A 15,494-nucleotide genomic window follows, 5' to 3' on the forward strand; every position below is an offset into this window, starting at 1 on the left:
CCTGCTGCTTACTGAGGTTTGCAGCCAGTGCCCAGAGGCCTCATGGCTGTGTTTAGGGCCACTCGGAACGGGGGTTCCCACAGGAGCTCCCTGTGGATGAGAAGCTGCAGCTGTTTCTTCATGCTGGCATCTGGAGGGCTTGGGGAACCCCGGAGAAAGCCCCTAAGTTTCGGCCCCATTTCTAAGGCCTGTCTGATTCTGATGTTTCACAGCTATAAAAGGCCAGGCGATGTGCTCCCATCAGCCTGTTGCCGCTGCTTCGGAGCAGAAAACCCTGAGCGACTCTGTTCACCGGCTTGTGACGAAAAGAGCAATGTATCCAAACGTTCAGCTTCCGGCCAGGCTGTTGAGGAAGGTGGGTCCTTCTGCTCCCACCCCCTTCCCTCGCAGATAAAAAAAATCTCCTGGGCCAGCCCGATATCCTACCTCCACCTCGAGACCATGGAAGTATCAGCAGAAAACACACTGACCTAAGCGTGAAGAGACTGTGTCCCCAGACGGCACGCCGCCACTTACAGTCCCCTCTGCCTCTCGGGGCCTCTGCTTCCTCACCTGTAAAACCAGGGGGTGCCAGACCTCAGACACTGGGTTCCACCACCTAGGGAATGTCTTTCTTTCATAGCAGAGACCAACGCCACCGCAAGGGAAATGTCAAGGCGTTTAAATGACCAGCGCAAGCTTAAAAAGCAGCCATCACGGAAACAGAGGAGGGGACAACGACCAGGGGACAACCCTGATAGTGCGTCAAGGTTTGTGAAACGTCGCTTTGCTTTTCGCGGCCTGTTTCTGCCAGACATTTTTGGGTTCCGAGGAGGAAGAGATCTCGCACTCTTTCTGGTCTGGAGATAGTTTCAAATAATTCAACCAAATCCGACTACGATGGAGGGAGGAAAGGCCACCCATCTGAGACAGCCGTAACATGCAGTGATTGAACAAAAACTGGAAGTCATTAGATAGTCTATGTCCACGCCGAGGTACTGATTTGGGGGCCTGATGATACCTCCGACCTCCTCTCTGCCACCAACCCTTGTTCTGGCCTCGTTAGGGCTGAACTGTCCCTATCTGTCATAGAAGGGGGCCGGGCTAGTGTTCGCCATTTTCTATCGTCCTCAAGAATCTCGAAAGACATCCTCGATTTTCTCCTCTGGTTTACATCCCTAGAAGATGCTGCCAGGGGACATTTTGAGGTTCGGTCACAGACAACATGTCACCTCCCTGGGGAGTTCCTTGTCGGGGGGAGGGCCCCTCCAGGTGACTCCAGGGAAAACTGCCCTTGCAGAGGTCCAAGAGAGTTTTGCCGACATGTGGCGTTGGGAGGGGGGTAAAGGAGAAGAAGAAATACTAGTGAAGCCCCCTGCCCAGCCTCCTTTTAGTATGAAGGCGCAGAACCTCCCAGCGCCCCGTGCCACCATCCCTGGCACTCTCTCCAGTGGTCACAGCCCGGGAGAAAGCCCTGTGAGCGAGTGTATCAAGCATCCCCTTTCGCTCAGAGCAGACGGAAGAAGTCCGGAGAAGAGGGGGTTAAATGGCGTGAGCTCAGGCTGGCAGGGCCTGTGCCTCACGCAAAGCAGCCTGCCAGGACGGCCGAGGGTAAGTGAGCAGCGGTGGCCCACAGATGCCCTGGGGGCAGGAAGAGGTTTCCTTTAGAGAAGAGCGGCCGAAGCTCATTAGGGCCCGGCAGCGGGCACCTCTGCCAGCCTGCCCGGGGCTGCGATCCGGCTGGCCCAGCCCTGCGGTTCCCAGGTGCTGCCGGACGAAGGGCACAGAGAGATGGCCAGGGCACTGTCTCCTCACCACAGAGACTCCCTGCCGGGGCCAACGCCCGTGCCCCTGGGGAGTCCACGCCAAGACGACTGACGGGAGACCTGGCTCCCGCCGGGTCCTAACTGGTTCTGGCCCATGGGCACCACAGGGCGGCTGAGGCTAACGGAGGCTGGAACGGTTTTCTTGAGTCGGTCCAATTTCTACCAACCCAACTCAGTCTACACCTTGGAAGCCTCTGCTCCTGGTGCACAGAAAACCAAATGAACAGCGAGAGCTGAGGCCTCCCAGTGGAGGTTTGGGACCTCCAGCAGCTCGACGGCCCCGGGGTGTGACTTGGGGGGCCCCCGAGTGCCAGGCCTGAGCTGCCGCTCTCTTGCTGTCAGATCTTGAGCAACCCGCTTCGTTTCTGCTGGTTGGCTTCAATTTCCTCATCTTAAAAATACAGAAGTTGGGCCCTGGCCGGTTGGCTCAGCGGTAGAGCGTCGGCCTAGCGTGCGGAGGACCCGGGTTCGATTCCCGGCCAGGGCACACAGGAGAAGCGCCCATTTGCTTCTCCACCCCTCCGCCGCGCTTTCCCCTCTGTCTCTCTCTTCCCCTCCCGCAGCCAAGGCTCCATTGGAGCAAAGATGGCCCGGGCGCTGGGGATGGCTCTGTGGCCTCTACCTCAGGCGCTAGAGTGGCTCTGGTCGCAACATGGCGACGCCCAGGATGGGCAGAGCATCGCCCCCTGGTGGGCAGAGCGTCGCCCCTGGTGGGCGTGCCGGGTGGATCCCGGTCGGGCGCATGCGGGAGTCTGTCTGACTGTCTCTCCCCGTTTCCAGCTTCAGAAAAATGAAAGAAAAAAAAAAAATACAGAAGTTGGGACAAATGGTCTCCAGGCTTTAAACTCACACTCAAGTGCAGACGTGGGATTCTGCCTCCCAACCTGGGAGTCCTGTGCCTCCGCTTCTCACCCGGGAGAGGGGCGTCCCGGTGGGTTCCTCTGTCCCAGGGGGCCGGCTTCTGCCTGCCCTTCCCTGTTGTTCCCAGAGCCTCCACTGAGCTCTGTGTGTGTGCCCAGCAATCAGATTTCTGCCCCAGCATTGGGCTTCCCGACATCTGAAGTTAGAATCCACCCCAACCCACAGGCAGGCATGAGTGGAATTGTTCTGGGCCTTCTCGCGGTTAGCTTTTCTGTTCACCACTCACCCTGCACCCCGCAAACACCACAGTCCCCACTTAAGCATGGGCACACCCCATCGATGGCCCACCGCCCACACGCAACAATATGTGCCTTACGCACTCTGCCAAGAGCTGTGCCTGGGCCCCTCCCCGCTCCCGGGGTGTCCCTGGAGTTAATCCTCTTCTTATCCCCTCTTCTCTATAGACCCAGACCTGCCCCGAACCCCCAGCATGCTGCAGCCAGGTCCTGGATAGTTTAACTGTGTCGGAACTTGATTGATTGGTCTGGGATCTTTCCGGCAGTTTCTCCAAGTGTGGTCCCTGCATCGGCGGCGTGGACATCCTCTGGGAGCCGATAAGGAATGCAGAGTCTCAGGCCCCGCCTGCCCTCGATGCAATTCATATGCCCTCTAAGCTCCGAGAAGCCCTGCTGTGAACTTCCCTTGAAGGTCAGCTGGCCCGTGAGAGGCTGCTCCCAGGTGACAGTCACTATCCCTCTTCTCCTGGCACAGGCTCCGGCCCCTGTCAGAAGCTGACCCGAAAGCAGAGCGTTGTGGCTAAGCCAGTTGGTGGACGGCGATCCGGAGGGAGGTCTATGCAGACGCAGACCAGCCTTTCCGAGGAAACCGGGCCTCCTCCAGCTGCAAGGGCCTCCAGACAGCGCTCACTGAAGTCTAGGCTGATGCCAGGGCCTTCTTGCCAAAGAAGGAGGCTATCTGCCTTCGAGGAGCAGAAAGGGTGGCGAAATAAGGCTATCCTTCCCCCGAGTCTCGGGAGAGCATCGTTTATTTTCATCACGACCACCGCCGCTACTAGCAGATTGGACAGAAGCATGCATCCCAGCCTGGAACCATCGTGTGGACACTGGGTTTACTGGGCAGAGGTTCAATCCCTTCTGCTAGCTTATGTCCCCGAACGGGTTTCCCCCCAACAGTGTCCCAGCCAGAAAGGGCCACGGGGTGGAAGGAAGGTGGGCAGGTAGGTATAAGCCACGCTTCCTATTTTGAAAAAAATTAAATGGGGGAAGCAACAGGTGAAGGCCAACCCCCCACAACAGAAATCCAAATCACCGCTCTGCTTCTCGGGTGCGTGGGGAGCAAGACTTCCTGTGGCACCACAGACACCCCTTTTCAAAACTGCCCTCGCCCCCGCCCTCTCCTCCCGATCTCTCCCACACTGGCCCGGGCTTCCTTCCTCCCTGCTCAGGTCTTGGATCCCCTGAAAGATGCCTCCCCAAGCACCCCGGGTCCCCAGATTAAGCTTCCTAGTCAGAGCCCACATCTCAGAACTGCCCCTTGGAAACCTCAGAGTCATCTCAGGAACACGCCCGTGCCCGGCGAGCTGAGCCCGCACCTCTGCAAGCGGGCAGGGTGATCCTTACCATGGGCGGCCAGCTGACCTTCTCCGCGGGCTGCTTCCCCAAAAAGGAGACTCGGGTTCTGTCTGGAGCCCCTCTCTCTCTATAGACCCAGGGCCAGGTCCCCAACAGCTCCCTCGGCGTGGCACCCTCCGCAGGAAACGAGGCTGAAGGCAGCGGGCCGCTGGCCCCGGGCCGACGCCCTGGGCACCCCGGAGGATGTTGCTGTGGTTTCTCCCGCTGCTGCGGCTGCTGTTTCACAAAGAACCACCACGTTGCACAGTTCCTCCCAGATCTGCTCCGGCTCTGGTGGGGAAATCGGCAGCACGCGCTGGACTTTCCAGATGCAATGCTTCTCGAAGTTTTCTTTCTTTCCTTCTCCTCCTCCCCCACCTTTTTTTTTTTTTTTTTTAAACACTCTCTCTTTTTCCCCTTTGTCAGCTAAAAAAAGTTGGCTGAGGTCACGACATACAATGGCCAAGCCTGTGTCACTGACCAGATGCCTCCCACCCCCACCAGGCCTGTGGACAACGGCGTCTTTGTCCACTGTATTTTAGGCAGGATTCTCTGGACCAGCCCAAGCCCCGCTGGGGAATGTTCCGCCAACTTCTTCCCAACCCTAAGTCAGGGTTTTGGCCCCGGCTCCGGCCCCAGCTGTGTGAACCCGAGGCCAGATAAAACCCAACATAAAAGGACAGAGAACTGTCCCCCAAAGAACCCTGCATTAGACCTCCTCAGGGTCAGAACGCTGGGGCCCCAGAGGGGCTAGATGATGGTCCGCTGCCTTCACTCTGCCCTCATCACTTCCAAATCTGGACAGACAGCAGGTGGCAGGTGTTGTGCGTCTCAGAGAAAAAAGACCTGAGGATCACAAGCTGTTAGCGACAAGCGGAGAAAGGATCGGACCTTGAGAACAATACCGTGCCCTCCAAAGAAGTGAATCTAGAGAGGGGCTTGGGTCCTTGGCAACTATGTCGTATCACTGCATTTAGAAAGCTTTCTGGAGGACCTGGCCGTTTGGTTCACTGGTAGAGTGTCGGCCTGGCATGTGGATGTCCCGGGTTTGATTCCCAGTCAGGGTACACTGGAGAAGCAGCCATCTGCTTCTCCACCCCTCCCTCTCTTCCTTGTCTCTCTATTTCTTCCCCTCCTGTAGCCATGGCTTGGTTGGAACAAGTTGGCCCCAGGTGCTGAGGATGGCTCCATGGCCTCATCTCAGGCACTAAATAGGTTGGTTGCCAAGCAACGGAGCAATTGCCCCAAATGGGCAGAGCATCGCCTGGTAGAGGGCTTCCTGGGTGGATCCCAGTTGGGGTACATGCAGGAGTCTGTCTCTCTGACTCCCCACCTCTCACATAATAAAAAAAAGAAGAAAGAAAGAAAGAAAGAAAGGAAAGAAAGAAAGAAAGAAAAGAAAGAGAGAGAGAGAGAGGAAGGAAGGAAGGAAGGAAGGAAGGAAGGAAGGAAGGAAGGAAGGAAGGAAGGAAGGAAGAAAAGAAAGAAAGCAAGCTTTCTGGAGCAGCTGAGGTTTAGCACTTAACATAACAGATGTTTCTGTGTCTGTTCTCGGATGCGGCCCTATGGGATTTTAGGAAGTGAGTCTCTCTGTGTGTCTGGAGGGGCCCAGGTCCCAAAGCCTGGGTGGTTTCCTGTAAAATCATTTCTTCTCCCCAGCATCTGCCTGGATGCACCGTTTGCTTGGGAAGACATTTCAGCACCAGCTCCGAGGGTGGGGCTAGGAATTCTGTGCTCTCATCAAGAGGCTGGGTCAGGTCAGGGGCACGCCCTGACTGGCTCCTCAGCTGTGATATGTGGAGCAGGGCCTCTACTCTGCGGTTCCTTCGAGAGGATAATGGAGATGGTCACAATATCTTTCTCAAAAGGTAACTGTGAGAATCAAAGGGCGGAAAAACCATATAACACTTAGCATGGTGGGAAGGGGAAGGTAAGTATGCAATGAGGCCCCGGCCAGTTGGCTCAGTGGTAGAGCACTGGCCTAGCATGTGGATGTCCTGGGTTCGATTTCCAGTCAGGGCACACAGGAGAAGAGCCTATCTGCTCTCCACTCCTCTCCCTCTCACTTCTGCCTTCCCCTCCTGCAGCCATGGCTCTCTTGGAGTGAGTTGGTCCCAGGCACTGAGGATGGCTCCATGACTTCCTCCTCAGGCACTAAGAAGAGCTTGATTGCTGAGAAAGAGAGCAGCAACCCAGATGGGCAGAGCATAGGGTGGATCCTGGTCGGCATGTGTGTGGGTGTCTGCCTCTGCCTCCCCTCCTCTCACTGAATAAAAAAAAGAAAAAGAAAAAGTGCACAATGAGAGCGAGTTGATGTTACTGCCATAGTGGTTGAAGAGTAGGAGCTGCAGACTCCTGAACACAGGAGTTTAGACCCAACAGCAGCAGCAACAACAAAAATGTAACCCAACAAATACGAGCAAAGGACCCGTCTCCAAAGACGATACACCAATGGCCAATAAGCACATGAAAAGATGCTCTACACCACTGATCATTAGGGAAACGCAAACCACAATGAGATATTACCTCCCATCCACTAGAATGACTACTATCAGAAAAAAAAAAAGGAAAAAATAAGTGGAAGAGAGGAGGTAGAGAAATTAGAACCCTGGTGCCCTGTTGGTAGGAATATCAGATGGTGTGGCTGCTATGGAAACTGGACGGTAGGTCCCCCCCAAATTACACATAGAGTTACCTGAGCTAGCAGCTTGACAGCTGGGTATGTATCTGAGAGAAGGAGAGCAGGGACTCACAGATATCTGCACACCGGTTTGCAGCACCATTGTTCACAATAGCCAAAGGGCAGAAACAACCCAAGCGTCTACTGGCGGATGAATGGATACACAACATGTACACAATGAGATATTATTCAGCCTCAGAAAGGCAGGAAATTCTGACACATGCTACAACAGGGATGAACCTTGAGGGCCTTTATGCGATATAAAAATTGGCCGGTCACAGAAGGACAAACATTCTATGACTCCATGTCTATGAGTTTCCTAGAGTCGTCAGATTCATGGGCATAGAAAGTAGAAAGAGGGGTTGCCAGAAGTTGGGGGTGGGGGTGGGGAGGTGGAAATAGGAAGCTATTATTTAACAGATACACGGTTTCAGATTCACACAATGAAAGAGTTCTGGAGACTGACGGTGAGGATGATTGCAGGAGAGGGCACGTGTTCTCAATACTACTGAGAATGGTCCTACAGGCTCCCGGCATGCCGTGTGGATCTCGCCACACCACACGAAAGACAGTTCAGATCAAGGGGCCCCGGCTGCGAACACGTGAGCCACGTCACGAGACACACAGGGGCAGGGGCTGCGGGGAAGCTGAGACGTGCAGCCGCCCGGCCTCATGGTGAGTACACCGGTTAAGAAGCCTGGGAAAACAGGGTTGGGGTGTTTATAGCAGGGCTCACCAGGGTCCAATCTCGGGGAAACTGAGGCAGCACAGTGAGCATCTTGCTGGCAACTACAGGCTTCTCTGCTTAGGAGTATGGCATACTCAGCGGCCCCGAAAGTGGGTGACGATCTGGACACATCAACTCCCTGGTCTTTAAATCCAAGTCTGCCTTTCTGGTCCTTCCATTCCAACCCCGCGGCAGAGTTCACCTCTTCCTTTTCCAAGCCACCATCATGGCTGCCGGGGGGACACTACTTCCCCTCTATGATTATTGGGCCCAATCAGTTGCAGGAATGACAACCACTATTCCTCACTGAGAGCTCGCTACGGGTCAGGTGCTGTTCTAAGTGCTTCGCATGTCTTATGTCACTTAACTTTTTTGTGTGTGTGTGGCAGAGACAGAGAGAGTCAGAGAGAAGGACAGATAGGAACAGACAGACAGGAAGGGAGAGAGATGAGACGCATCAATTCTTTGTTGCAGCTCCTTAGTTGTTCATTGATTACTTTCTCATATGTGCCTTGATGGGGGGGGGGCTACAGCAGACCAAGTGACCCCTTGCTCGAGCCAGCAACCTTGGGCTCAAGCTGGTGAGCCTTGCTTAAACCAGATGAGCCTGCGCTCAAGCTGGCGACCTCGGGGTCTTGAACCCGGGTTCTCTGCGTCCCAGTCCAACGCTCTATCCACTGTGCCACCGCCTGGTCAGGCTTATGTCGCTTAACTTGCCTAATAAATCAACAAGGGAGTTCCGTTATTGTCCCCATCAAATAGAGGAGAACACAGAGGCTCCGGGGATGGGTCAGGAAGGGACAGGGAGATGAACAACCTAGGGTTAGATCCTTTGTGGCCAGCACGAGCAAAGGGCTGGAGGAGGCAGCGTGTGAGGGTGTGGGGAGCAGTGGCTGATGGACCACATCCATCAGAATTTACGAGGCACGGGAGGTGACAGCGCAGTAGCTAAGGATAGAGTCAGATGATGGGAGGCCATGAGAATACCAAGGATAGGACACTCAGAGCCTTCTCCAAGCAAGAAGCAACCATGTTTGGGTTCTGAGCCCGGGAGATGACACCAAAAGCACTGCGCTCTGCAATTATCATCACGACACCAGGAAAATAAAACGATCAGATTCCAAGGAGAGATGAGAAGCAAGGAGCTGCCGATAGGATCCCCCTCCTTTCCTTCTCCCATCATAAACACAAGAGAAATGCTTTAACTCAGCGCCTGTGGAATGGTCCCAGCCCAGCCACGAGAAGACAGCGGGCATGGTGTCTGGAGCTGAGGGGTCCGCAGGCGGCTGCGGAGTTCCCTGCATGCATCTTCTCTCTCTACGGTGTGTGGGTGGGTGGGTGGGGAGCAGGTGGCAAGGCCACACCCTGACCTTGGAGGTCAGCCACGCCGCAGCAATCCTGAGACAGGAGCAGGTGCATCTCAGCTCCCAGACCCGGGCTCCCACCCACGAGAAGGTAAAAGCAAAACGTCAGTTGCACCTAGACCGCCAAGACCGTCACCTCAGTCCTTATTAAAATGGCCCCGGAAGCTTTCGCTGCCCCAACACTTCTCGGTTTTATGACAGCAGAGGGGACACTTTGAAGGCCTCTCAGCCGTGACACCACTCTGGCACGCACCGTCACCCATGGGAACAGATGCCATCACACACAGGTATGCACAGCTATCGGCCACACATCACACAGAAATCACTGTCATGACCGTTCCTGTGGTGGCCTCCTGCCGATGGCCAGGGGCCTTTCCGGGCCATTATAAACAGGAGGCTCATCTGCTCTGAGCTGAGCTAAGCGGCGCAACCCAGCCCTGTAGACGTTTCACTCCTCGGGCTTACCAAAGTGAGGATGTCAGGGCGTGTGAGACCCACAAAGGCTCTCTGACGGGTTCACCGTGGGGGCGGTCCTACCGCTGAGTGAAGAAGTCACTCGCGTTTTGCTTGACGGATAGTCTTCTGTCATTAGAGTTGCTGTGAGAAGCATGCACTGACTTCCCCTCTTGGGTCTCAAATGGGGAGGTTTTTGCATAAGAGGTTTCTACATGCAAACAGATGAGGAACAGCGGGAGACCCACGATCCAGAAGCAAAGAGACTGACTTCCCCGAGTCGCTTCCCCCGAGCCGGGCCGCCTCTTCCGGAGTTTTAATGAAGTCAGATGCGACCGACAGACCGTCTTGTTCGTCGTCTGCATTTCATTCGGGTTGCAAACTGTAAACCAAAATAGGCCAGATTCTCTGTAGGCCCTTGTCTTCTCTGAAACGAATCATCATCGTGTTGTTGCGTAATGATAATTAATAAGGAAGAACATCTGGGCATGGCGATGACTCACTTTTTCTAAATGCTTCACAGTCACGAAGGAAAAATCACTCACCAGTCCCTGCAGTCTCCGGGGTGCAGCACCTCAAAGACCCCTGCCCCCACCCCCTACCCCCTGAAAGGCAGCCCCTTGGTGAAGTGATCAACCAAGCACCTAATAGCTGCTCATGACCTTTTCCTGAATCCTGCCGTGGACAACGCAGGCAAGTATAATACAAAGGGCCGCACTTCTAACATGTGGAAGCAAGCCACCTACCAAGAGCAGTGGGGGGGGGGGGGGGGGAAACACAGCTACACCAGGGAGTCTATCATAAGTGCCAAGTGATAAAATGACAGACAGTAAGAGCTTTCAGAACCCAGAGGAGGGAGAAGTCGCTCTCCGCAGGGGCGGTCAGGGGAGGCTTCCCGCGCCAGAGAGAATGCACGGTGACAGCAGAGATAGAAAGGGCGTTCCCGGAGCAGAGGGGCATCAAGGAAGAGGTCGGTGAGCCCGGGGGCCGACGCGGCGTGGGGAACCGGAGACACGACAGGTCGATGCTGAAGGGAACGGGAGACCCAGAAGCAGTGACCCAGACAGAACCAGCTGTGGGAGGATGTGGAGACAGAACCACGTTTGGGAGAATGTGGTCACATCTGTTGGCGGCAGACCCAAGTTCAAAGTGAGCGACTGGGGGAAGTGTGGCCCTCAGCCCAGGGACCTGGAGCCTCTGCGCAGAGAGGGAGGTGACAGGTGACATCCGACAGGTCAGCTCAGTTCAGAAGGAAAAGATGAAGAGCTGCCCCTTGAGGTGTGTGCTCACTCACCTGGTGGGAGAACGGATTCTCCCCGATACCCCGCGGACCCAATCCCTCCCTCCCTGGCGCCCTCCATCAGTGCATGCAGACCCCGGGGGCCCCTCTCCAGGACTCTCAAAGGCAAGAACCAGCTTTCCTCCTCCAACCCAGCCCATGCCCCACGCTCAGGGGCTGAATGACGGAGAAAGAAGGAAGGGGAGTTGGGAGAATCGGAGTCACAGAGACCAAATGGGGAGGGGGTGAGTCCTGGGAAGAAATGTGAAGTTAGCAGCGCCCAGGTGAGATGCTGAGGACAGTGCTCCCTGGTTACAGAGAGAGGCCGTCTCCCCAGCTAATCTCGGAGAGAGAAGTGGGCCCGGGAATCTGAGCTGCGCATACACGCGGCTGTGAGCGTGAGACACACACAAAGGGAGGCTGTTCGAGAAGAACGCAAGAAACAGCAGGAGCGGGGCTGCGAGAGAGTAGCTGGCCCCGGACTACTGGGCCCCTGGCTCCCGCCAGCTGAGTGGCAGCCAGTGTCTCGCACTCCACGTGGCCGGGTCCAAGGCCACTCATCAGTTCACAGTGTCAGAGAACCAGGGAGCAAACCAGCAGGGGACCAGGTGAGAGCCAGTTTGAAAACAGGAACTGGCCCTGGAGACGTGTGTATCATTGGGTCTACTAGCAAGCGGCTGTGGAAGGATTCGACCCTCCACCGGGTGCACAGGGGCCTGAGGCCAGCGACAGATGACTCTACACATATGCTGCCCGCTGCGGGTGCAAGGTCTCCTTAGATCCTGCCGGGTTCAAGGGTGACTCAGGAATGGTGGGGGGAGGAACGCGTGGAATAAGAGTGAACAGGGGCCATCCTGAGGACTCAGAGGAAGAGCACGTCTCAGAAAATAATTCGGAAGGAAACGTCAGGAAACTGTGAGCATGTAAGGAAAGTTGTGACCTCTTTAAAAGAAGAACAGAAATTCACAATAATAATTAAACAAACAAACAAACAAAACACCAGCCAAAATAGAAAAAATGACACAAAGAAGAAAAGGAGTGAGGTAGGGATTATATGAAAACCAGTCACTGAAATCCACATTAGCAGCCGTGCATAAATAAAAACATAAAAGAGTTCATCAATAAAGTACAGGGTAAACTTGAAAGGAGCTCCTGAAAGAGAGAGAGAAAGGAAGGGAGGGAGGGAGGGAGGAAGGGAGGAGGGAGGGAGGGAGGAGGGAGGGAGGAGGGAGGGAGGAGGGAGGGAGGGAGGGAGAGAGGGAAGGAGGAAGGAAGGAAGGAAGGAAAGAAGGAAGGAAGGAAGGAAGGAAGGGAGGGAGGGAGGGAGGGAGGAAGGGAGGAGGGAGGGAGGGAGGAGGGAGGGAGGAGGGAGGGAGGAGGGAGGGAGGAGGGAGGGAGGGAGGGAGAGAGGGAAAAAGGAAGGAAGGAAGGAAGGAAGGAAAGAAGGAAGGAAGGAAGGAAGGGAGGGAGGGGGGAGGGAGGGAGGGAGGGAGAGAGGAAAGGAAGGAAAGGAAGGAAGGAGGGAGAGAGGGAAGGAGGGAGGGAGGGAGGGAGAGAGGAAAGGAGGGAGGGAAGGAAGGGAGGAAGGAAGGAAGGAGAGAGAGAGAGAGAGAGAGAGAGAGAGAGAGAGAAAGATAGATAGATGCAGTGGATGATTAAGAAGTGACCCATTAGAAAAGATCAGAACAAATAGGTTAAAATCAACAATCAATTATAAAAACAATAAAAATAAATTTATAAAAAAATCATGCAGAAAGTAGGCAAAGAGAAGAGTTACCTAGGAAACTAGCCTTGTTCTCAGACTTTTCCTGCACTCCACTAAGGGCTAGAGAACACGCCCATTAGAATACAAGCCCCAGGAGGCTGGTTCCGTTTTCTGCTCACTGCTCACCAGGGCCCGACATTGCCCCTTGGAAAGTGCTAGAAAGCGTCAGGAGAGAAACCCGCTGAAGCCCAAGTTTCTATCTCAACTGTGGAGAACAACGGCGTCTCCAACCCCAAGTGAGAAACTGAGGACGCACACAAGCATGTTTACAAAGATTACTTCGTATTGTGAGGCTCTTCTGGCTGTTTTAATCATACCATTAATTTTATTACATTTAAATTATTTATTTTTTTAATTAAAAAATACCCCAAAATTTAAATTTTTAAAAATGCTTATTATGTTTACAGTCATAAAACCATGGCCTTTCCTCCTAAAATCGGCACCTACAATTCCAACTATACCATACAGTCCCAATTATGTGGACAAATGTATACAATAAGAAAAGGGGGAAAGAATGCTAAATATTTTTTTTTTAATTTCTGCTTTTCTACATTTTCCAAGTTTTCTATTAGGAGCACATTCGTTTTCATGCATTTAGAAATACCTTTAACGATTCGGTCATGAGCTAATGTGTGAATACATAGCCTTAGTTAAAATATTTACATAATATTTGCTAATAAAATCCCCCCATAACATATTCCATCTCCCTTGCCAGTCCCTCAAACAAACACTGTTTGTCAGATTAGGATTCCTTATATTATGTTTCAAATGGCAGAGGAAGTCTTGGAGTTTCTTTTTTTTTTTTTTTCTTAATGTGTGTGTGGCTTTTTTTTCAGAAAGTGAACTGAATGAAGAGAACGCTGAGCAGCAGTGAAGCACATTCTCAGAACGACAGATGGAAGGGAGGCTCCGCGATCCCTGGGTGCCAGGTTGCCGTTTCACCGACTGAGAAGAGTGGAGCCCAGGGCCGGGCGGGGGGCTGAGCGGGGACCCCCAGTCCAGAGCAGAGGCCTGCCTCTCACCGGCCGGGGCCCTCGCCTTGCATGCTGAGGTCACCACCAGGGCTGGTCGGAGGGCATAGGAGGAGCCAGAGCCCTGTGATGGCCCCAGGGTTGACCCCAACACTGTCCTGTGTAAGGTGACCCCGTCCATCCAGTCCGGCTCTCTGCTCAACCCGGAGCCACTTCCCATGTTTGTGGCCGGGGAGCCCCTTGCGGGGCGGGGGACCAATAGGAAACATCTGTGCCTGGAGGAGTGAAGTCATAAACGCACTAGCTCTTCCCTTTGGCACATCCTCTCCTGCCTATTTTTTCCCACTCGTTGAAATGCAAAACTCTACTCCCACAGGCGGGCCTGGAAGACTCCAGAAACTTCCAGAAACCAACACCGTCACCCTGAGACATGGACCCCTAAAGCAAGGTGTGTGTGTGTGTGTGTGTGTAGATGAGAGACAGGAGGTACAAACAGCCCCCACAAATCACCGGGTAGCCCACAGATCCATCCGCCTGTCCCCAAACCCAGCTTCTGGTCCTCAGCCAGGGATAGAGTTAGTTCAGTGGCTACCAGAACCTCAGGCAAGTCGTGTCACCTCTTTGAAACGCATACTTTTTCTTTTCCCCCTGTAGAATTGGAAATGCCACCACTTGCTTCACTGAATTCTTGTAAAGAGCTGCGGGCCAAAACCATGGCAGGTGCTCTGTCATAGCAGCCTTGCCCCACACTTTCTGTCCCCGTGAAGCCACTGAGCAACCTTTGAGGAAAGTCACCAGCTGGAGTCACCCCCCAGTGAGTCACTCAGATTGCACTGACTGGTTTTCCCAACAGCCCCGGCTACCCTCTCCAGAATGACAGTCTCGAGACTTCTGTGACATAAACCGCAGGAGCAGGGGACTGCATGTGCCAAACGGGATTGCCACACTCAGCGGACGAGACGGGAATTTAGAGGGCTGTCAGAACGGGCCAGTGAAACCCAGGGAGCCGAGAACACCCACAGCCACAGGGACCAATCGAGGGCTGCCCCCCCCCCCCCCACGAACCAGCCAAAGGCCAGCGTGGCCCTGGACAAGAGCTGCAAACCAACCAGAACCAGGCCCGCTGCCTCCCTGGAGCTGCCTGCCTCTGCCTGCACGTGAACTCCGTTGCCATCATCGAAGACATCCCTGAGAACACCCCTTTATACCTTAATCTCCCCAAAATGAGACTGGTTGGACAATAGAAAGAACAAAGGGTTGGACTTCTTTTTCCCTCCACTGCACATCCTCAGAGTCAAGTTCGCTGCCTGTACGTCACCACTAGGTAGTTATATAGTTGCTCTTAGTTCCGGAAACAGCGTCTCTTGGGGGCCGGTACCTTGTACGTACCGTAGTGAGAACATCGGGAGAGAAGTATTCTTACTGTCATTTAAGTGAATAAACCGAGGTCTTAGCCAAGGTCTTACAACCAACAAGACGAAGAACAATTTGAACCCAGCGTCTTGTGTCCAAGGCTAGAGGGATTCCTCTTCCTTACCTCCATCCCCCCCCATGGGTATCCGAGGTTCCTCTGTCCAAACGCAAATACTCCAGGCAGAAGAGACCGGTTGCAGCCATGATCAGCCAAGCCCCTAATTACCAATTCACACAGGAGAAGGCAGTACCTGAAAGTCAGCCGGGAGCCTCACTCACTGGTGGGCCAGGGGAGAGAAGAAAAATGCCAAGATTAGCATTTCCGCAGCAGAGAGTCCTAACCGGCACCCACGGGTGACATGACACCGGAGAAGAATGGCAACTGAGAGCCACAAGCCGAGTTTGAGCCGACAGAGCATGGAGCTCAGGCGGGCGACCCCTGTCCACCCCCACGAGGCAGGAAGAGGCAGCAGGGAAGGTCAGCTCCTGCCTGGGCTGGAATCTGGAAGCTCGGGTCCACCGCTCCAGCTGGACAGGACCCTGCC

The 15,494-nt window shown here is 54.3% G+C and overlaps 1 protein-coding gene across 7 annotated transcripts in view; it reads right to left on the minus strand.

Annotated features, from left to right (window-relative positions):
* The window catches only part of GAS7 (growth arrest specific 7), a 213,791-nt gene that overhangs the window by 97,552 nt on the left and 100,745 nt on the right, over window positions 1-15,494 (minus strand). Inside the window, exon 1 of one of the 7 annotated variants that reach the window (XM_066264277.1) lies at window positions 4,307-4,587. The exons of 5 other annotated variants lie outside the window; for them this stretch is intronic. In XM_066264277.1, the coding sequence (XP_066120374.1) occupies window positions 4,307-4,309 (3 nt within the window). In that variant the 5' untranslated portion in view covers window positions 4,310-4,587. Of the gene's footprint in view, window positions 1-470; window positions 551-4,306; window positions 4,588-15,494 lie in introns of those variants that run through there. One more of the 7 variants, XM_066264282.1, reaches the window with a different exon arrangement.

The sequence above is a fragment of the Saccopteryx bilineata genome, chromosome 2 (genome assembly GCF_036850765.1).
Source record: "Saccopteryx bilineata isolate mSacBil1 chromosome 2, mSacBil1_pri_phased_curated, whole genome shotgun sequence".
Taxonomy (NCBI): Eukaryota; Metazoa; Chordata; class Mammalia; order Chiroptera; family Emballonuridae; genus Saccopteryx; species Saccopteryx bilineata.